The sequence below is a fragment of the Clytia hemisphaerica genome, unplaced genomic scaffold (assembly GCF_902728285.1).
Source record: "Clytia hemisphaerica strain Z4C2 unplaced genomic scaffold, Clytia hemisphaerica genome assembly, whole genome shotgun sequence".
Taxonomy (NCBI): domain Eukaryota; kingdom Metazoa; phylum Cnidaria; class Hydrozoa; order Leptothecata; family Clytiidae; genus Clytia; species Clytia hemisphaerica.
The window spans coordinates 135,337-156,190 of NW_027103760.1; the positions used below are offsets into that span (position 1 = coordinate 135,337).

The 20,854-nt window shown below is 36.5% G+C and overlaps 3 protein-coding genes across 3 annotated transcripts in view; 2 read left to right on the top strand and 1 right to left on the bottom strand.

Annotated features, from left to right (window-relative positions):
* The first annotated feature begins 393 nt into the window (after positions 1 to 393).
* Positions 394 to 5,840, top strand: LOC136805585 (aldo-keto reductase family 1 member A1-like). The gene is made up of 6 exons (XM_067062150.1): positions 394 to 640; positions 3,856 to 4,129; positions 4,403 to 4,543; positions 4,836 to 5,041; positions 5,346 to 5,432; positions 5,641 to 5,840. The coding sequence occupies exons 1-6, from the start codon at positions 431 to 433 to the stop codon at positions 5,707 to 5,709; spliced, it is 987 nt and encodes a 328-aa protein (XP_066918251.1). The 5' UTR covers positions 394 to 430; the 3' UTR covers positions 5,710 to 5,840.
* A 677-nt stretch (positions 5,841 to 6,517) lies between these two features.
* The window catches only part of LOC136805587 (E3 ubiquitin-protein ligase HECTD3-like), a 35,984-nt gene continuing 21,647 nt past the window's right edge, over positions 6,518 to 20,854 (top strand). Inside the window, exons 1-10 of the mRNA XM_067062152.1 lie at positions 6,518 to 6,704; positions 6,917 to 7,113; positions 7,720 to 7,967; positions 8,543 to 8,653; positions 9,255 to 9,366; positions 10,164 to 10,279; positions 11,197 to 11,313; positions 12,145 to 12,230; positions 13,556 to 13,655; positions 19,891 to 20,073. Of these exons, the coding sequence (XP_066918253.1) occupies positions 6,578 to 6,704; positions 6,917 to 7,113; positions 7,720 to 7,967; positions 8,543 to 8,653; positions 9,255 to 9,366; positions 10,164 to 10,279; positions 11,197 to 11,313; positions 12,145 to 12,230; positions 13,556 to 13,655; positions 19,891 to 20,073 (1,397 nt within the window). The 5' untranslated portion in view covers positions 6,518 to 6,577. The remainder of the gene's footprint in view (positions 6,705 to 6,916; positions 7,114 to 7,719; positions 7,968 to 8,542; positions 8,654 to 9,254; positions 9,367 to 10,163; positions 10,280 to 11,196; positions 11,314 to 12,144; positions 12,231 to 13,555; positions 13,656 to 19,890; positions 20,074 to 20,854) is intronic.
* Positions 15,595 to 18,259, bottom strand: LOC136805589 (uncharacterized). Its single transcript, XM_067062153.1, has 3 exons — positions 17,991 to 18,259; positions 17,256 to 17,397; positions 15,595 to 15,878 (listed from the first exon to the last, which is right to left on the bottom strand). Exons 1-3 carry the CDS (start codon positions 18,215 to 18,217, stop codon positions 15,675 to 15,677), a joined length of 573 nt encoding a protein of 190 aa, XP_066918254.1. The 5' UTR covers positions 18,218 to 18,259; the 3' UTR covers positions 15,595 to 15,674.

Genomic DNA, 20,854 nt, shown 5'->3' on the forward strand with positions numbered 1-20,854 from the left:
GCAGATTTTCATTGGATTTTTTCGTTTTATGTCTTTGTTTTTTGCAAACAAAAACATTATTTATAAGAATGTCCAGGATTAAGCATGGTTCAATTTTCAATGAAACTGGTTTTGGTACAGGAACTTTCTAAAAATCGCCAGAACAGCTAAGAATCGCTGGATTTCTTGAATTTCTCGAGTTGTTCTTGTATTATTCTGCATTTTCATACTATTGTTGTCATTTTTCAATTGTCTTTTATTACATCAATCTTCAGGTAGGTACATTCAGCATGTTGCTTGTTTAAATCTATTGTTTTACCAAGTATCACCGAACAACAGAATAATTGCCAGAAAAAATGAAAAAATGTGCTGACAAGGTAATCTCTTTTGAGTTGCTTTCATGTACAAATTATAACAATATATCTTTTTACAATTCATGAAATAAAAAGACATGGCATCTCCGATAGGCTCAACAGTTGTTCCTCTTTACAATGGAGAGAAAATCCCAGCTTTGGGTCTGGGAACATGGAAAAGCAAACCAGGAGAAGTGGGAGCTGCAGTTGAAGCTGCCATAGATTCAGGTTATCGTCACATTGATTGTGCCGCAATTTACGGCAATGAAAAAGAAGTCGGAGAAGCATTGAAAAAGAAGATTGATGGTGTAAGTATTAGAAATTTCATTTTTTGCAGAAATTTATAAAAACAGGAGAAATTAGTGTGGTTATACAATAAATAAATGTCGCACTTTGTTTGATAGGCTTCGACAGTCGAATCTTCGGAAACTTGCTGAAGAAGCTTGCACTTTACTTTTTTCTTGCGATCAAAGCCATTTGAAAAGATGGTATGAATTATTGATAGATACATTTCTTGCGAAGACGATGAAATTTGATAAACCTAATGTTAAAAAATGTCCTTCCAATATCCTTCCTATTTATTTCCACAATAAAGGTCTTGAGTTTATTCAGCTCAAAAACATTCTTCGCAAACCTTGTGTGAATTCAAAACTCCCTGAAAAACTTCAAGAAGATCCACCATCAATTGTTTATTCTCTAACTCCTACGATCAGAAATAAAATCTTTAATTATAAAGAAACTGTTGATTCCATCAATACAACAGACCTAGAAACTTTTGGCACCAACCTTACATCATGTGATTGTCATAAAACTTTCTTTTATTGATCAACACCATGGTCATGTCATGACCGGGGATCTAAGTTTCATTAAAAATAATCATTTGCGAAAATTGATATCTAAAGGACCAAATTATCGCGAACCTTGAAATATCAGTTGGAATAAATGTAGAGATGTTATTTCTGGTGGTTTGGATAGTTTTGTGAATAAAACTTCAGCCAAAATTAATGGCAAATGAAAATTTTCTTCCTTGGAAAGATGAAGTATTAAACCAGGTTGATGCTAAGATCTCATCCCTCAAAAAGAAGACCAAGTAGAAAAAAGATGTCATTGACTATTTAAATGAACTTCACACAAATTTTGTTATTGTTCCCATTGATAAAGCTGCTAATAACGTTGCATTTATTTGTAAACGTTTTTATATTGAAGTGATTTTGAAGGAGATTGGGATATTGGGTACAGGAAATGAAACATACGTTAGGATTGATCGGGGTAAGGCAGAAATTGTAAATGAAAATGTTGGTTTTTCTAAACGCCTTCATCTTGCTGTTTCTGAGAAGGACTTGGATCTTCCTAGTATCTATTGGACTCCAAAGAAACACAAGAATCCAACAGGTAAACGATTTATCATTGCTTCTAAACATTGTTCAACCAAAGAAATTTCCAAATCAGTTAGTCTTGTTTTTAAACTGATCTACCGTCAAGTTGAAAATTTTCATACTAAAGCCAAGTTTTTGAGTCATTACAACAAGTTTTGGGTACTTCAAAATTGTGAGCCGGTTTTAGAGTCTCTTAACCGAATCAATAAAAAGAAGAATGCTAAATCAATTTCGACCTTTGATTTTAGTACATTGTACACAAAGATTCCTCATGACAAGCTGATTAAAGAACTTTCAGAAGTCATTGATTTTGTTTTTGATACTGGCAATTGCAAATACATCGCTATTTCAAAAAATGATAAAGCATACTGGTCAAAGACAAAACCCAAATCTTCTGTGTCCTTTACTCAAAATTCGTTGAAGCATCTTATTAAAAATTGTTTTTTCAAGGCAGGTGACATTATTATGTGTCAGGTGATAGGAATTCCCATGGGAATTGATCCAGCACCGTTTTGGGCTAATCTCTTCCTCTACCAATATGAACAACGGTACACGAGTAAGCTCATCGAGGAAGATAAGGTTAAAGCTCACCATTTTCATTCAACAAAGAGATTCATTGACGATTTGTGTGCTATCAATGATGGGAACTTGTTTCAATCTGTGTATGGAGAAATCTATCCAAATGAACTTGAACTCAAAATTGAACATTCTGGATCTCATGCTTCTTTTTTAAACCTAGATATTTCCATCAACGACGGGATTTTTATTTACAAGTTGTTTGATAAGCGCGACGCTTTTCCTTTTTCTATAGTTCGAATGCCACATAAAGATAGCAACATGCCTGAATCCATTTTTTATTCTTCGTTTGTTGGTGAACTTCTCAGGATTGCTCGATCAACGTTACTTTTCGAGGACCTGAAAGTTATGGCTAAAGTTTTCATTGAAAGAATGCGCCGTCAGGGTGCTGATAACGCAAAACTAGATTGCAGTCTTCGTAGGGTGATTGTCCGTCATATTTCAGAATTTGCAAGATTTCAACTTTCTCAAGATTCAGTCGTTCGCCAGCTTTTGCGGTGAGCGGTCACGGGTGTACGGGGCTTCAAACCGGGTTCTAGTCCGACTTTTTTTTAAATTCTCATTCATTTCCCACTCTTTCCATCTTCTTCTTTGAACTGTAAAATGTGTGTGAGAGCCACAGGGTTGGATAGTGGCGATCCAATCCCAGTTCCTTCCCATCTAGTATGCTTTCTACAACGTTGTGGCAGAAACGTGTCAAAGGTGTGGCAACTTTGTCTAGTAGAAAGTACACTTCTTTTTTCATTGTTATTTTAGTTTTCGGCGGCTGGTTCCGTGGAGTTTAAGTTTTAGTTTATTTTATATTTGCGCGCGTTTCATACTTTCACTAAACACATCTTTTTACATCTTTTTATCTGTGGTGGTGTCTAGCTAACACTGCTTGGCCTACCTACACAACCCTATTTCCATCATATAGGAGGATATTTTCACAAATGGCCGAAATCCTGTGTAGGTCGAAAACTGAGGAACAGATAATGTGTTTTCTTGAAAATTTTTTTGAATGATGGTTTTTCCTTTTCAATTCCAACCTGATTGATTTTCTGTGAATGTTCATTCTAGATTTTTGTTGTATTTATATTGTCTTTTTGTTTTATGAGTTTTGCCTTTATTGTTTCCATTTTAAGTAGCTGAAGGTTTTATACTTCTTGACTATATATATTATAGTGAATCAATGTCTCAAAATATTGTATTTTCGGAGATGAAATTTGGTCTATTTTTCTAGTCCCTGGCCTAAGTAGTACATAATAACTCTCCCCTATAACTAATTCTGATTCCATACATTATTCATTTTCAAATTTGTGATACAATTTCTAAAAATGTTTCCTATTAACAAGATCTGGAACCTGACATGATATTGTAACTTTCTTTCAAACGTTCTCTTTTACTACCCAATGTTGATGGTCTTTTAAATTTGGCCTTTGCATAGCCCAAAATGACTATTTCAAGTGTGATCTGATGAAATTTTTCTTGAAAATAATGATCTTTGTGTTAATTAAACAAGGAGAAATTTAGGTTGGATAATATCTGATGCCCAACTGTTGTTTCATGGCCTGCTTTTAATTTCAAAACAGGGACTTGACCGTAGGGAATTGTTCATCACATCAAAATTATGGAATACGAAACACGCTGCTGAAGACGTTAGACCTGCATTGAAGAAAACCTTGGAGGATTTACAATTAGAATACTTAGATTTATACTTGATTCATTGGCCCATTGGACTTCAAAGTGGTGAAGATAATTTCCCCAAAAACGCAGATGGAACATTGAAGTATGCAGAAACTCATTACACGGAAACATGGCCTGAATTGGAAAAATGTGTTGATGATGGCTTGGTGAAATCTATTGGTAAGCAAACAGCAATATCCATGGAAATTACACATTTTCTGTTGTTGCTATACAAAATTTATTTTCCCTTTGATAATTCAAGTATTTTCAGAATATTTTAGTTTGTTATATAGTAGAGTCTCCTTAACCAGAATTTTTAACTCAATTGTCTTTAACTCAAGCAAGTTTTCCCCTTTCAGTTGACAAAGCCTCATAAACCTTTCACTGAAACTCAAATTTCTCTAACTGTGTATTTTGAAATGTAATTATCAATGCCACCTAAACATTTTTCAGGTCTATCTAACTTCAACAGTAAACAAGTCACACAAGTTTATGATGAATCTCGCATCAAACCTGCTGCACTGCAATGTGAATGTCATCCATATTTAAATCAAGAACAATTAATTGACCATTGTCGTAAACTGAATATTGTCTGTAAGTTTGTCAGAATTCAATTATAGTTAGATATTCGCCAGGAGACTAATGAATTCTGTGTTTTTTACCCTCCCTTTTTTAACAACAACCTTTGTTAGTAAATTGAGAATTGAGAATTGCAAATTGCAAATTTTCAGTTTTACTCAATCATCTGGTGATTAAATATTGTATGGCTGCCCCAACCAACCTTTGAGGTTCTTTTCCAGTCTTTATCGATAAATTGTACAATTTTAAAAATTTTGTCACAATAAGTAATGTAAATAATATTCCACTCGAATCACTTTTTTTTCAGTCTGCTCCTACAGTCCTCTTGGATCACCCGACAGACCATGGGCTAAACCAGGTGAACCGTTACTCCTGGAAGATCCAAAACTCATTGAAGTGGGAAAAAAATACAATAAAACTCCAGCTCAAGTGTGTATCAAATGGCAGATACAACGTGGTCTTTCAGTCCTTCCAAAGAGTGTTAACCCAGACAGAATTAAACAAAACTGTGATGTAAGTGTTTCTGGACTGTCCTCTTTCTTGTGAAGATAGTCTTGCCAAGGGGAGAAGAGAGTGCTAGCCATGCCTATTACCAGTTAACATTATAGGACCGAATATTAGGGCAGATTCATGAAAAGTTGTATAATTATATTTCTCTTCTGAGAAATGCTTGCTAATAATTTCAGGTTAAATTTGCTTAATGACAATGATAATGCAAATACCAATTTCTTAAGATAACCTCTCCTCTTCTTAAACTATACTTTTTTCATGAGACTGTCAATTTCAACCTTTTTTACTACACTTTTTTTGTTTTTAGATTTTTGACTTTGAACTGACAAGAGATGATATGAAAACTGTTGACTCTTTCCACAATGGTTGGCGTGCATGTCTACCTAAAATTACTGTAAGCTTCACATCTTAAAGTAGAGTAACTGAATAAACTTTGCCCATACAATCAGTCACTGTTTGGTACTTATTACAATTCAAAATTTCAACCTCTTCTTTGTCTTAATTTCATACCTAAGCTATTTGAAAGCTTATTCTTGCTTATTCTCTTATCATTTTTTTTCAAATTTCCAAGCTCTTTGACATGATATTATTTTGATTTTCAGCTTGACGATGGCACTGTCAAGGAAAGGGATGCTCACCACTTTTTGTACCCTTTTAATGAACCATTTTAAAGCATCTTTGATGGATCTCGTCAACCAATATTATGTTGTTGTTAGGCTTTTGTAGAATACCTATAACAATTTTTTGTAATTTTTGCTAGGCATGATATTTCCATTAAAAAAGAAGATCGGATGTTGTATCATTATTATTTTCTTCCTTTGGAAAGCAAATTAAGGCTCGCTGTATCTGTACAGCAACCGTAGTACAGTGGTAGAGCATTCGGCTACAGTTCGCAAGGTTGTGGGTTCAACCCCCAGCCGGGTCATACCAAAGATTCCAAAAATGGTACTTGATGCCTCTCTGCTTGATGCTCAGCAACTAAGAGAAGGATCAAGGGTAAGTGGAGAAATCCAGGGAGAAAGAGTGGCGCCCTCCCCTACCTTCGGGTAGATAGCTATCGAAAGAGGAGCCTTCGAGTCGCCTCCGACTGCGGTCGCAGACTTACTTACTGTATAGCATACATATTCTAAAAATAGACATCAAATTTACTGTTTGTCCGAGTTTTAATCCCATCATCCTTTGCATTAATTGCTTTTGCAAGTCAATTACACTTATTGACAATACAAATTAAAGTAATAACGAATCAAGATGAAAAGGATTGTGTGATTGAATTTCGGTCAAATGTTAAAAGTAATAATTATGACCTTTGCATAGCGGTGTGCTATTATATTAGTGATTTTCTCTATTGGGTTTATCCCTGTGACTTTAAGATTCTGCCTTTTTCCTGACTTATAATTGTCTTTGTGATCCAACAAATAAACTCCGAAATGATATCAGATTCTATTTAAAATCTTATATAAAATATACTTTTATTTATTTTAGACCCAAATACAAAAAAAAACATGTAATAAAAATTGAATAAAATACAAATTAAAAGCTATGAGTCCAAACAAGGCGAGGAAGAGACTGGCTTGCATCAGATGTGTACTGGACACAGTCAAGAATATCAAAACAAATAAGCCCTTACCGAAAGAACTTTGTTTTGTTCCTCATGAAGTTGAATATGGTATAGCCATCTTGAATTGATTCCTTGTCTAGTTCCCTCCGCGCTTTTGAAGCCAATTTTTTATCTTATTTTAACTTCCAATTTTCTAAGCCAAAGCTAGATTAGTGTCTTAATTAAGCACCGAAAACAACATCTATTTTCTATTTTTCAGCTGCTCGATGGTAAAAATGTTAAAAAAATAAGACCATTATCATTTCTTTCTTATATTATAGTTGTGTCAAATGACTCTACAACAGGAAGTAACAAGCACACCTCTCTCTCCTTCAAAGTCTGGAATGCTCCAATGAAACGAGATGGCTTTGTGTTTGGTAAAATCACTGTTCCAGAAACTGAATTCAAAACATTCAGTTTGGTTGTCACAGGTGACGAATATGCTGACGATATGGGAGACTGGATCGAGCTAACCAAGGTAATACAACTCGCACACTTTCTTTATTACATAACTATGACTAGCCAAGAGTTTAATGACCTTGAACACGAGTAAGTAAGCTCTAGTTTAGACGGCTGACTTTCTGTCCTGTCTATTCTAATTTTTGAAGAGAGTCGGTATAAAAAACTGCATAGAAAGTTGACAGTTAAAATAAAATCTTAGCTTAGAAAAGTGGGCAGTCTAAACCAGAACTATAAAGTACAAAGCATATAATTATCAGTTGCTTTTGTTTGTTGTCACTTTTGTTCGTATTCTTGATTTTAACTACACATTTTTTTATAAGCAACTCCAATTTTTTGCTCTGGGATGAAGTTTCTATAAAGATTTTGCAGATTTTAAGTAAAAAGTTGCTTATGGGTTTTGAGCCAAAAATGGTTAGCAACTTCAAAGATTTCGGCTTTTTATCTCTGTTTATGTCCGGTATTCATATACCATCAGTACACATTTCAATGAAAAATAATGCCGGAATTTCCTCTTTTTGGTTTCTTTGCCGGTTTCTTTTTGGCCATTCTCAGGGTTGGATCCTCAGCAACTCGGTTACTTATGAAAAATGTGTAACTCGTCTGAATGTCAATATGTTTATAGGATAGCTTCAAGCATGTAGAAGTGAATGCAGATATCAAAGCTACTCATGTCATCGAAGGAGCTTGGATCCTTTGGCATGCCAGAGATAATCCACGCTCAGAAAATGTACCGCTGCTGGTGCCGAAACATGAACTCAGTGATGGTGCAAATAAACAAAGCCAGTCCAAAGATGATATTTTTGACGGATGGACGAGTGCTTTGATTAAAAGCAAACAGGACGATGATAAGAAGAGCAAGCCAGTTTATAAGTAAGATGATTTAAAAATCGTGGTAGAAAGAGGGACAAATCAAACATTTTACCCTTTGTAGAGGAGGTTATTTGTGAAAGGTCAACCCCTCTGGACTTTTGCCAAAATGCCAGAGAAACCCTCCCTGGATTTTTGTGACGAAGAACCTTTAGTTCTTCGTCGAAAGCTTTATAGAAACATCCCCTTGATCTTTTCCAATTTTTAAGAACGAACTCTGGATTTTTGATGAAACTTCGCAATGGCACTTTCCCTTTATGTTTTCCAGGCTTTCAAGACCATCCCGCTTGCTCTTGTGTGCTTAATTGTAGGGGGGTGGGACTCCAGATAAAAATAAACATAATTAAGTGCTATTGACCTGATTTTGCTAAAAATCTCTAGGGAAATGAAGGTCTTTGGCCAATTTTGGCACTTCATAGCATAAAGGTCATAAAAATGGGGGGGGGGTCATTATAAAGTGATATGGGGGTGATTTTTTTTCCAAAAATTGCAAAATGACCTCCCCCCTACAATTAAGCACACAAGAGTACTGAAGTGGTTTTATTAAGTTTTATTTATTTCATTTCTTCACCCCATAGATGGATGAATGTAGTCGAGAGCAATTACATGTTGCGCATTATTCCCTCACAACTACCCTCCAATGCTGATATGGATGCTATCTCTAAATTGTCAACACCTCCACCCAATTGGTATGGTATAACATTTCGAAATAGTTCGTAGTTTAGACTTCCTTTCTCGATAGGATATTTTTCCTAGCGTAGTAGGAAATTTGCTGTCAAGATGATTAGGTGCAGTGTTAAAAGTTCTTCCGCCTCATTGAAGTACCTTATCGGGGAAAAAAATGTCGGGGGAAAGTGACGAAAATTTTAAAGGGATGACGAAGTTTTACCCCGACGAAATATTTCCCCGATATTTTATCACCCGACCAAAACTTGCACCCGATTTTTTTATCCCCGACCAAAAGATTTTCCCGAAGTTTTATACCGCAACCAAATTTCAAATCTAATTTTTTTACACCTTTATTTACCGAAATTTGTGCTTTAAACGTCGAATTACAAGATCCATTTTCGAGCTAGTGAAGGAAACAATTTCTTTCGGACAGTTAGTTTATTTGGGGGAAGTGACGAATTTGAAATTTTGGTCGCGGGAAAGTGACGAAAATGCCTCTAGGTGACGAAATTTTTCGAAAAAAAACCTTGGCTAAATAAGACTAGTTTCGTTGCATTCCGTGTTTGGATGAAAATCCTTCCAGCTGAGATAAAAATTTGTCAAATTTCTTCCATTTCTTAGGTCTATGGAAACAGACGAGGAATTAGTTCGATTTTTAGTGGATAATTGCAAAACACATGGTCAAACAATGGGCGGCGCAAGTAAATACATCGAACAAGTAACTGTCTCTACGGTAAAAACTGAATTCAGCTGACATCTTATATTTCGACGTTCTTATATTGGATACGCTTCATTTTTCGATATTGAAAGTCACCGTCAACATCTTAAATGACGCTCTACCATAATATAAAATTCTATCTTTATTTGATGAAAATCTAATTCCCCTTTTATTAAAGTCGAATTTAGTCGAGCATCGACTGTTTTGATAGTATGATAAAATAATGTTTTCGCCAATCAGAACTACACACTAATAGCTTTTTGAGGCAGCTCAATCCATCGGTAAGTTTCTCAACAGCTAATGATAAATCAAACTCCCCTGCAAACGAAGCATCTCAGATCGATTTTCTTCTCGCTGAACTATATTTAAAGAGGCTTTTACCGTCTCAAAATTCTGCATGATTAACAAAATTTGTATTCTAAAATTCAAATACCAAATACCGACCCATATTTGTTACAAGAATGGAAACATTTCGAAAATTTTTTTTTGCAACCAACCCCTTTTTTAAAGTATTCTTTTAGCTAGAGGATCACCTAAAAATCACTCTAAAAGCATTCAAATTATCATTTTAATTCCTGGTCCATACTGGTTACGAGGAACGGGTATGGACATTTCGAAAAATTTGCGTTAAAAATATATATTTTTGCAACCAAACCTTTCTCTAAAGCATTCTAGAAGTTGGCTGGGCCTAAATAAGACGTTTGATCACCCAAATCCTTAGAGGGAAGGGGAAGGTATATAAGCCAAATCAAGGATCTTAGACCCTGAGCAATTTAACATAATTTGTTGTACACTTACCTTTTACTACATAGGAACAAGAATTTGCGTCTAACCTGTTGGACGGTGATGCTGATACGTTTTGGGAATCTGATGGCAGCCTTGGACGACATTACATTCGATTGCAAATCATGGCTGGTGTTATTATACAGTGAGTGTATTTAGTTTTTGGATTATTTTCGCTAGTTTTCGCTAGTTTTTGGCTTCAGTTGTTAAACATTTTCTTTTGGAAAGGTGGACTTCGGTCGCACTAGCTAGCAGCATAAAGATCGAACTTTCGGTCGGTTTTGCGTGTTTAGAATATTTTGTCCGATGAGACAAACATTTCTTTAAAACAAAGAAGCTCCAGCAGATGAAAAAAAATATTTTGAGCGGTGCGTCAGTTTCGAGTTCGCTTAGATTTGATTCTTCGCCACGACATGACGTCAGAACTAGGATACAACAGAACACTAAAGATTAATTATGTGTTTTTAGTAAACATAATCTTTTAGTGAGTTAAACCATAGTGTTTGTTTCACCCTCGAAATTATTAAACCATATTGGTTGAAAAAGATATTACATGACTTTCTGTGACAAAGAATAGAGTCGATATTTCAATTGGATAGTGCAGTAACCTAAGGCTTTGAAGACAGTCTTTCGATTGTTATCGTGGGCTCAACAGCCAAAATAGACGATGCTATCGACCGTGTAATATATTATTATGATGTTATGATATAACATAGTTGTATATTATAAAACGTAATATGTTACGCGGCGGAAAATAGAGGCCGTGTTTACGACATTGAGCCCCGCCGACTATTTTTCGCCCGCGGACAAAGTTTTCGCCCGACGTTTCATACCAGACATATATTTCATATCAGGACAGTGTCTTCCTATTGATATAAACAAAAAGTGTTCTTCTTTTCCTCTTTCTGACCAATCTTGCTCCACATACTTGTCAATCCAATGTGAAAAAGCTTATGAATAAAAATTGATGAGTAAGCAAACGATATCACTCTTATTTAAAAAAAACCTTTAATTCATGCAGTGTAGTAATGGTAATAACATTCTTCATCTATGAATTTACAGGAAGCTGATAATAGGTGTAGACCAGACGGATGACAATTACATGCCAAGTCGAATCTTAGTACACGGCACTACTGAGAACGGACAAACCAAAATGTTGAACGAAACTAGAATCGACTGGTAAGAATCTTCATCTACATATAAGGCTACATTTACACGCTACTTTCCATTCTGCTACTGGTTATTCCAATAGCAAGATTTGGTGTGGCCCCCCAAAAATAGTTTGGTATTCTCTCTGATGACAACTTTGCATTACCAGAACCATTTATGATATGCATAACCCTTCCTTTTACACGGCATGTCGACGCACCGGACGTTCCAGTGTTTTGTCCGGTGCCAAAAAGTATCCCTCAGCCACATCGGAAATCTTTTGTCCAGTGTTTTTTTTCGAACTTCTGGACACCGGACACGTGTGTTTCAAAAATAATGCGACCCAGGTGTACCGGACTCGATTCCAGTGTTCAGATTGTCCGGTGTTAAAAAGTATCCTCATCCGACATCAGACTCCGCGTGTCCGGTGACTTTGCAAGTCCGGTGTGTTGGTAGGGTCGTCCTTTTACTTTAAAATAATTATAATCAAACTCTCAGAAGACATTTTAATTAGTCGCCATCTTAGACTGAGAATTGTCAGTACCTCATCTTTCATAGCTTACGTAAAAGATATAATCGCTTGTTGTTATAGTGGTTGTCGGGAATGGCTCCATTATAGGCTATATTCGCATGTAACCAACTGTTGTATTGCTTTAGTAATGATCTATAATATAAACTTTTTAGCACTCCACACTGCTCCACAAAATAGATTGATGTTTCAAGCTTTTTCGTAAGCAAATGTCTGCCCCTTTACCAATATGTTTTCTTAAGCTTTCAAACATCCAGCTATAGCCTATGCCTGCCTATGCTTATTATTATGAAAGGATTATTTTGCTAATTATCTATATTTTAACTTCTTAGTACTTCGCAAACTGGTGATGTATTGATCATGGAAAATGCTCCCGAATTTTATCCCACTGTCGAAATACGTATCAAAGAATGTAAAGGTACATGACAAAAGATTGCTCATTTTGTTATTAACAATAGGCTTTATTTAACCCTTTAAGTGCCAATGTCGTATATATCAGACATGGGCTATGTTAGGCTGCGCACATCCCCAGAATTTATTTTGTTATAGGGGATACGTATCGTGTATGAAATTCTCGTCCGAGAGTTACCTCAAATTTGGGGTAACCAAAATTTGCATAAATTTACATAATTTCGTCACATCAGATCAAAGAAAGAAAAAAATGAAGCCATTGTGCTGTTGTTTTCATAATTATCAATTTTCATTCATTGAACAAAGAAAAAAAGAAGTCATTGTATTGCTATGACGCATAATCAAAAAAGAAAAAAGAAAAGACGGGGGTAAGTTGGGACAGAAATATTTTAGACGATACGCATCCCCATGCATCTCCATGCTTACAGCCTAGGGCTATGTGGGAGGGCGAAGCCCTCCTGTAATGCCAAGTTTGAGTTAGAAATCGTCATTTTTGGTCTAACTCGTAGGAATTGAATTGGGCTTCATGGTCAAGCAACAAAAATCAAAAGTGAGTCTTTTCAGCGAGATTTTAAGCTAAAAAGTCAAAAAAATGCAAAAATTTGACAAAATCCACTTTTCAAAGATTTTGACCATTTTTGGTCAACGAGTAAGCCAAGAACCTCCAAATTTGGCCCTGATTTACTTGATTCTGTCCTCCAGGGAACTAATGCTTCCCCACTGGGCACCTTTCTATCATTCAGGCAGGTCCGTGCAGCTATCCAACGGACTATAAACGAGCTTCTAACTCTTTCTAGATCCGGAGATATAAGCCTTTAAAGTTTGAACTAGCAATTTTCTTTAAAAAACTTGTCCGGGGCACTTAAAGGGTTAAGGTTTAGGTCATAACTCATTATTTCTCATTGTTTGATTAAAAGTTAGACGAATCGACATACCAAAAAGGTAAGAAGTTGTCTGGTTTTATACTGTGAAGTCATTTTGCTCGAGAGATTTTTCCGTTCCAAAATTTTCCCAGACCCAGAATCTTCAAAACGCGCCTGGATTATTTCCGCCCTTCTCGTGAAAGTAAATTCTCACTAAATATTCAAAATCCGAATTTCGGACAAAATCCCTAGGAAAATGAGGGAAATTAGCTGAAATAGAGGATGAACTTTAATTCACTTATGGTAGAGTTTCTGGAGATTCATTGACCCTTCTTTCTTTGTGTGAAAAAAAAACAAGGAATATTATCACCTGGAAATCACAAAAGAGTTTCGGCTATCCCAAAATTTACTGGTTGCAAAAAAATAATACGTTTTCTCTACTGCTTATTTCCTCTTATTTTACTTGCAGACGATGGTATCGATTGTAGAATTCATTATATCAAGATCGTCTCTTCCAAACAAAAACAGAGTGGTCTAAACAGGGCCTTATTCGACAAAGACCTAATGAGGTAAGTGTTGTTGAACTTTGAGACTATGTTTAGACCGTTACGGTTTAGCATCTCTTTGGTGGTGATTTTTGAGAGGGAAAGTGGAACAGTTCGGTTCCGATAAAAATAGTTGAGCGTAAACTATTATGATAACGTTTTGCTTTGTAACGTCTTCTTTTTTTGACGGTTCAAATTTGAATCACTTGACCCACTAGCACACTATATTTCCTCCATACATAAACCAAATACGTACAGGGATCGTTAGCTTATACTAGCCGTCATGGCTATTTTTCCACGCAGTAATATCAATAGACATTGTGACTTTTTTCAAATGTTTCTCGGGATACCTAAGGGCCCTGAAGGGCCGCTACCCACTCAGCATTTTATGGTCGGCGAACAAGGCGCACGGCTGGGGCGCTTTGGTCGCTGAACGCTTTTTTCATTCCACTGATACAAAATAAAGGGGAGATATGCTGCACATCTTTTTTCTATTGTTGATATATTTTTTTGCACACGGTACAAGAGAGTTAAATGTCTCTTCTGATTGGCTAATTAAAAAAGAACAATAGGGAAGCCGCACAGCCGCCTTTTAAGACTTAATTATTGCATGAATTACATAAATTAAGCCGTGTGCCTTGTTCGCCGACCATAAGATGCTGAGTGGGTAGCGGCCTTAAGATACATCCCTATGGCCGCATGAGGTTCCACTCCTTTATGTAAATGTCTTTTAGATTTTTTCGAATATCGTTTCGGTAAAGAAAATGAGATGGGGTATGGTCAGAGGGTCCAACATACTACAAAATTGAAAATATTTGAAATTCGAAGTAAAAATTTCTGTTTTATTTTGTTGAAGTAATCGCTAAGTTTTATAGAAGATTAATAAAGGAGGGATAAAATAACATCAAAGTTTTTAGTAGTTTTTATTTTTTGCAATTTTTATTTCAGAAAAAAATAAAGCATTATTAATTAACAAATATAAACAATAAGGGTATTCTTCTGATACCAAAGCTTCTTAGATATAAAAACAGGGTAATAATTATCGGATATACAATGGTCAACCTTAAGAATGACACCTACTGAAAGACGAGGACAAAAATTAAAGACTGACGGATGCTTACCCACATATTCTACACCTCCCTATGTATTTTCACTGAGTCGGACTGAGAAGACCTCCTTTAAGAATTGAAACTAAGAAAGCGGTCGGATAAGGGTCTGTTTATACTAAAGTCGGCTGACCCAGTTAGCTGGCCCGTGCTAACGTGGTCAGACTGTCTTCATAAGAAAGATAGACCCAATTCTATTTCGCTTGAAAAAAAACGAAGCTTTTTTAATTGGTTGAATTAGAAAGATAAAGTCATCTCGAACAAATAGCATGACATCATTATTTTTATCTGAACTGTGGAATAGAAATGCGGTTTTAGTCTGAGGGGAGCTTACTGTCACCTAATTTTGTCTTATTTTTTATTGGAATCTATTGTCTTCTCATTCTGCAGAGAAAAGTCAACCTTAATGTCACCCATTGTCGTCTCAGTCTGCGGGGGAAGGGTACCTTTCTGGCACCTATTGTCTTCTCAGTCTGCTGGGGGAGGGTAAGTTACTGGCACCTATTTCCGACTCAGTCTGCGGGGAAGAGTACCTTACTGGCACCCATTGTCGTCTCAGACTGCGGGGAAGGGTACCTTTCTGGCACCCATTATCTTCTCAGTCTGCTGGAGGAGGGTAAGTTACTGGCACCTATTTCCGGCTCAGTCTGCGGGGAAGAGTACCTTACTGGCACCCATTGTCGTCTCAGTGTGCTGGGGGAGGGTAAGTTACTGGCAACTATTTCCGACTCAATCTGCGGGGGAAGGGTACCTTTCTGGCACCCATTGTCGTCTCAGTGTGCTGGGGGAGGGTAAGTTACTGGCACCTATTTCCGACTCTATTTCTGGCACCCATTGTCTTCTCAGTCTGCGGGGGAGGATATGTTACTGGCACCAGTTGTCGTATCAGTCTTCTGGGGGAGGGTGCCTTAGTGCCTTAATGGCACCCATATCCGTCTTAGTCTGTTGCAGGAGGGTGCCTGCATTTAAAGGTGAAGAATCTTTTCAATTTCTTCTTGAATGATGTCTTCTTCTTCATCATTTTGATTTCCTGTTGTAGCCCTTCAACTGTGCCCTCCAAGTTTTGTGTGGTTTGTTGTAGAGTTTTCAGTTTTTGTTTCTGCTTTTTGATCGTCTTATCTTTCTTCTCGTCGCGTTTGTTCTGTAACATCATAAGAACAAAACTTGGTGTTTGTATAAGAATTGCTTAAATCGATAGGAGCTCATGTATGATTTTCAAAATTGGTATAAGACACTTGAGAACGATCTTAGCCAGCTGGCAAACAACGTTGTTTCAACGTTTAAATAACGTTCACAGCGTCCATATAACGTTAAATGAACGTTGAAACAACGTTGTGTGCCAGATGGGTAGATTCAGGGCTTTTAGTGTATTTTAACGTTTTTTCAGAACTTAAAGTTCGGGTGGGAATTGCTATTTTAGCAAATCCACTTTCCATCAATGAATTTTTCGATTTTGGAGGGGTTCGGTGGCTTCTATGCTATTTTCCAAGCCTTGGAGTAAATCTGAGCTTTTGAATCATGAGATCTGAAGGTTTTGTTTTTAAATAAGAGCGATATCGTTTGCTTACTCATCAGTTTTAATTCACAAGTTTTTTCACATTGGATTGCCACGGTTGTGGAGAAAGATTGGTCAGAAAAAGGAAAAAATGAACATTTTTTTACTTATATCAGCATAATGTAACAATAGGCAAACACTGTCCTGATATGTGTCTGACATGAAACGGGAACACTAATGTAAAAATAAAACCTTAAAGTCTCATGTTAAAACTCAAGAGTTAAAACTACTTTCCAATAAACGTGCTTAAGAATCATTTGTGGTGTTTAGAATTCCGCACGGTAATCTCAAATATTTTGTCCATGATTGTAGCTAAGGTAGCAAAAACTGGACAAAACTTAGCCGGCCCTAAGTGACTAAATTTTGGCTTGGTGACTAAAATAAGGGCCGACTAAAAATTTGGGCCAAATTAAAAGTTTATAATTAAGCTTTCCTTATTTTCCGGTATTTTAAGCTTTCTCCTATTTTCCATCTGCTTGTAAATTTAGAAATGGCCCAAATTTTTAGTCGGTCTTAATTATTGGTCGGCCCTTAGTGACTAAATTTTGATGAGGTGATTGAAATTAGGGCCGACTAATAATTAAAGCCGACTAAAATTAAGGCTGACTAAGTTTTAGCCAATAAGGTATATGGAAATGCTTGAGGCGCTGTGGTATAGTGGTCATTGAGCTTGACTGCTGCACAGGCGATTGAGGTTCGATTCCCCCTTGCAGCGGTTAACTTTGCAAGTGAATGAACCTTCGCCCGGGTCAACCCATGCCATGTGAGGAGAAATGGGTAGTCAATTCAAGGTGCTGACAGGGTGCTAATTGAAAGCGTCTATAGTTGCAAAAATGAGCCGCAAAGCCTCCTGCGACTCAACCAAATAGAAAAGACAAATAGAAATGCTATATCCAAAAATTGTGGAACATAATTTCTATAAAAAATAAAGGATAAAAAAAATTAAAAAACAACGTCTCTTACTAAGTCGAAGATTAGGAATTTGTACCCTTTCACTTCAGCCTTCAGCTCGGTCAACTCTTTAGTCTTTGCGTCATTTCTTTCTTTCATACCCTGCAATATGGCGGTGTGAGTTGTGTCCAATTCCTTACTAGATATGATGGCGCTAAGTTTAGAGACAGGAAAACATGAAAATATTAAAAGATATCTTTCATCACAAAATAAAAAGTACACTACTTTGAGTTTCGTGCTACTGCACTTTTCAAATGTACAAAATAAAATGAACCTATTTAGAAATTCTCTTCATTTAAGAAAGCTGAAACGGAAACACTAAAAAAAGACCGGGTGTTTGCCGTTTGATTTAGAATTCAAACAATAAAACTAGTGGCTAACGCCCATATTATTATTTTGGGTGTTTCCGTATAAAACATTACGTCATGGATATCGTGAATAAGTACATCCAATATATATCTGAGCCACAATTAGTTTTATGGCGTGAGATGGTAGGCAATTCGATCTGCCTAGCCAGGGTGCAGTATGCAGTGCTGACGAGTCCTAATAAGAACGAAATGCATATATACTGCTCTGCCACCCAAATCTCCTGAAAGAAGATAGTTGGACAAAAAATTCTATGAGTTGTTAAAAATGTTATGAACATAATTTTATCCGGCTAAAAAATTTGGATGACTAAGTTCCCCTTTTCCCCCTAAGTTTTCCCCTTTCACCATAAACAAAGAAAATGAACAGAGAGAAACATACTTGGATAATATTTCAAGTGCTTCTCCATCATCTGGATCAAATCTGGCGATTGTATGTTCTTCGATAACATTGTCCACTTTGGGTGGCAACAGTTTTGTCAATTGTCTGACCAGAAAATTCACTGGTGGGTAAAGGATCCAATTGTTGATAAAAAACAAGAAAAATAAAACCATATTTTGTGATTTTTGTCGCAGGTGAGCTATGAATTTTTTAAACCAGTACAACATGTTGAATCAACCTTGATGAAAATCTTCTAAGCGGTGACTGCTTTTTTATTAGAGTTCGGAAATCGAAGTTTTGGTGTTTATAGTGTGTTGTAAAAATATTTGACGTCACAAATATCTTTGATGAAATTTGACGTCATAAATATTTTAGTATCTCAGGAAATACGATTGACGTCACTTAGTTTATTTTTTATTTATTTTATTTATTCTTTATTTAACGTTGGTACAAAAACAAAATAGTACAAAAGACTAATTCAAACCAACATGACAATCTAATATTTACTTAATAGTAAATAATATAGGATAATATAGTTACCGAATGCACAATAGACGCACCGTCAAAAACAAGATGGCAGTGGCAGCCTAATTCCAAATTCCATTGTCAAAAAGTGCGCTTTTTCAAGGATTAATGGACACTTAAAGCGATCATTGGGCTATTCCAGAAAACTTTCGTACATGGTGGGTGGAGGATATATTGGATATATTGTCCGGGAGGTAGTGAAAAGCCTACAAAATTTGCTTTGTTAGGAGCAAAACTGCTCTGTTCGAGGGTAATTATGAATGTCCGGGGGGTCAACTAATACTTGTCCGGGGGTCAACTGATGATTGTCTGGGGGGTGAAAAGTCACAATGTCGGGGGTAAAATTTTCAAAAAATATTATATTTTACAACCCCCTCAATATTAATTTTTTTCTGGAAGAACGCATTTTGATTGTATAGTGAGATTCTACAGAACTGAAGTTCGATCTCCCCTTTAATTAAAACGTAAAATATATTCCTGTTCGAGTTCTAATTAGCGAGAGTGTATTGACAATCTATACAATCAACTCTATAACTGAGCGTAAAACGAGCGTAAAATATATTGAGAGCCTATACAGTCGACTTTGTAATAACCTGTAATAACCCGTAATTCAAATTGATCTGTGATTCAAACTAAAGGCCGGTCTCCACTTGCGCGCGCTGTGATCGCACCTTTTGGCTTCAATCCTTTTTGCTTGGAAAAAAAGATTACGTCATAAAAATGTAGCGCGCTCGAAAAGAAAGTTGAACACATTTCAACTTTTTTTCAACCGTTACGTCAGATTGCGCCAATGGAATTGCGAGGTAGCTGTGCTCGAAAAAGTGCGATCACAGCGCGCGCAAGTGGAGACCGGCCTTAAAACATCGACCCTTTCTTTCAGACTATTTCTGGAATAGCCCATTTCAGCACCCATTAACATAAGTTCTCCCAGCGAACAGAAAATACCCCCCCCTAATATGAATAGGGTTAGTAACCATTATATCTTCAATCTTTTCAATAACAGATACCCGAAGCTTGAATCAGTGGACGTGAAAAACCGTGATTTACTTTACAAATCAGAAGCCAACCGTCTGCGTCGTAGTAAAACACTCATACATCAACTCACTAATAGAAGTAGATTCCCCGTTCGAATTCAAATTATTAAAAAAAAACTTATATTTCATTACCGAGTTTATGTATGTTTGTTTTCCTGCGACGGAGACGGTAAGATTCTAATTTGACTAGATCATGACCAACTGAGGACGACAATAAATCAGCACTTTTACCGTCCTCGATTTTGCGGGTCAGAAGTGCGGGTTTTTCCAAATCGCTTCAGTCACTTTACCCTCCTCAAAAGTGCAAATACATAAACTCGCTATTATCTTTTCAACAACAGATACCCGAAGCTTGAATCAGTGGACGTGAAAAACCGTGATTTACTTTACAACCGATCAAGAGCATTGAATCGTTTCATGACGTTATTTGACAGCGTCATACAATATCTTCTTCCGTCGTGGGAATATACTGCTGGAACTTATTCTTGCTTAGAAGCTATACGACAATTACTCCCTCTATCAAGGTAGGTCTGAAATTATATACAGTACCTACTCTACCGTCTTACCGTCAGGCCACAGAACCACCGACATGGATCCAATATTCTCAACTTTGAGCTGTCTATAACAAAAACTTGAGGATAGCCTTGGCTGAATTTGGCATACTTGTTCTCTTTGGGGGGGGGGGAGACCTGAGGGTTTATTTTTCATTTTTCAAAAACTTAAATTTTATTTTTCACTGTTACTAAGACCGGACCTCGGAAGGGTTAGAAATACTGAAGTTAGCTAAGTGCGGTGTCTACTTTCGACTATTATCATATACTTTACGGGTTTAAGTAGCGATTCAGTCATGATCTTAGAAATCGGTTGAAGGAGACCAGACAACATATGCCACAATTGAAATTTTTTTTTTTTGATTTTTGGGCCCTCTTGAAATCAAAGGTTTGGGACTTTCTTGTTCGACAATTTAGGGGACGGTGTCGATTTTTTTCTTTTCACAATGATATCCAGAACGCCATGGCGTGTCAACCCATAGTGTCCTTCAGGGTCTCTTCCCCCCCATGCCTAGAATGAAAATTTTCCATTCCCCCCCCCCTCATTTTTCCCCACCCTGCCTCCAAAAATTTTTCTGTCCCCCCCCCTCAAACATAAAATTAAAAAGCTGTAATTTGATAAACTTAACGCTTATTGTTTTCCCTAAGGTAGTTCTAATTCAAGAATATATGGAAAGGATGGTTGTTTTTAAACCATAATATTAATAAAACTAAGCATTATGCTATATCATCTCATAAAACCAGATGTTTTTCA

Coding starts and splice junctions, on each gene's coding strand:
- LOC136805589 (XM_067062153.1), bottom strand. CDS start 18,217: ATGTTGTACTGGTTTAAAAAATTCATAGCTCACCTGCGACAAAAATCA. Junction 17,398..17,990: donor GCACTTGAAATATTATCCAA/GTATGTTTCTCT, acceptor CTCTAAACTTAG/CGCCATCATATCTAGTAAGG. Junction 15,879..17,255: donor AATTCCTAATCTTCGACTTA/GTAAGAGACGTT, acceptor ATGATGTTACAG/AACAAACGCGACGAGAAGAA.
- LOC136805585 (XM_067062150.1), top strand. CDS start 431: ATGGCATCTCCGATAGGCTCAACAGTTGTTCCTCTTTACAATGGAGAG. Junction 641..3,855: donor TGAAAAAGAAGATTGATGGT/GTAAGTATTAGA, acceptor ATTTCAAAACAG/GGACTTGACCGTAGGGAATT. Junction 5,433..5,640: donor CATGTCTACCTAAAATTACT/GTAAGCTTCACA, acceptor TTTGATTTTCAG/CTTGACGATGGCACTGTCAA.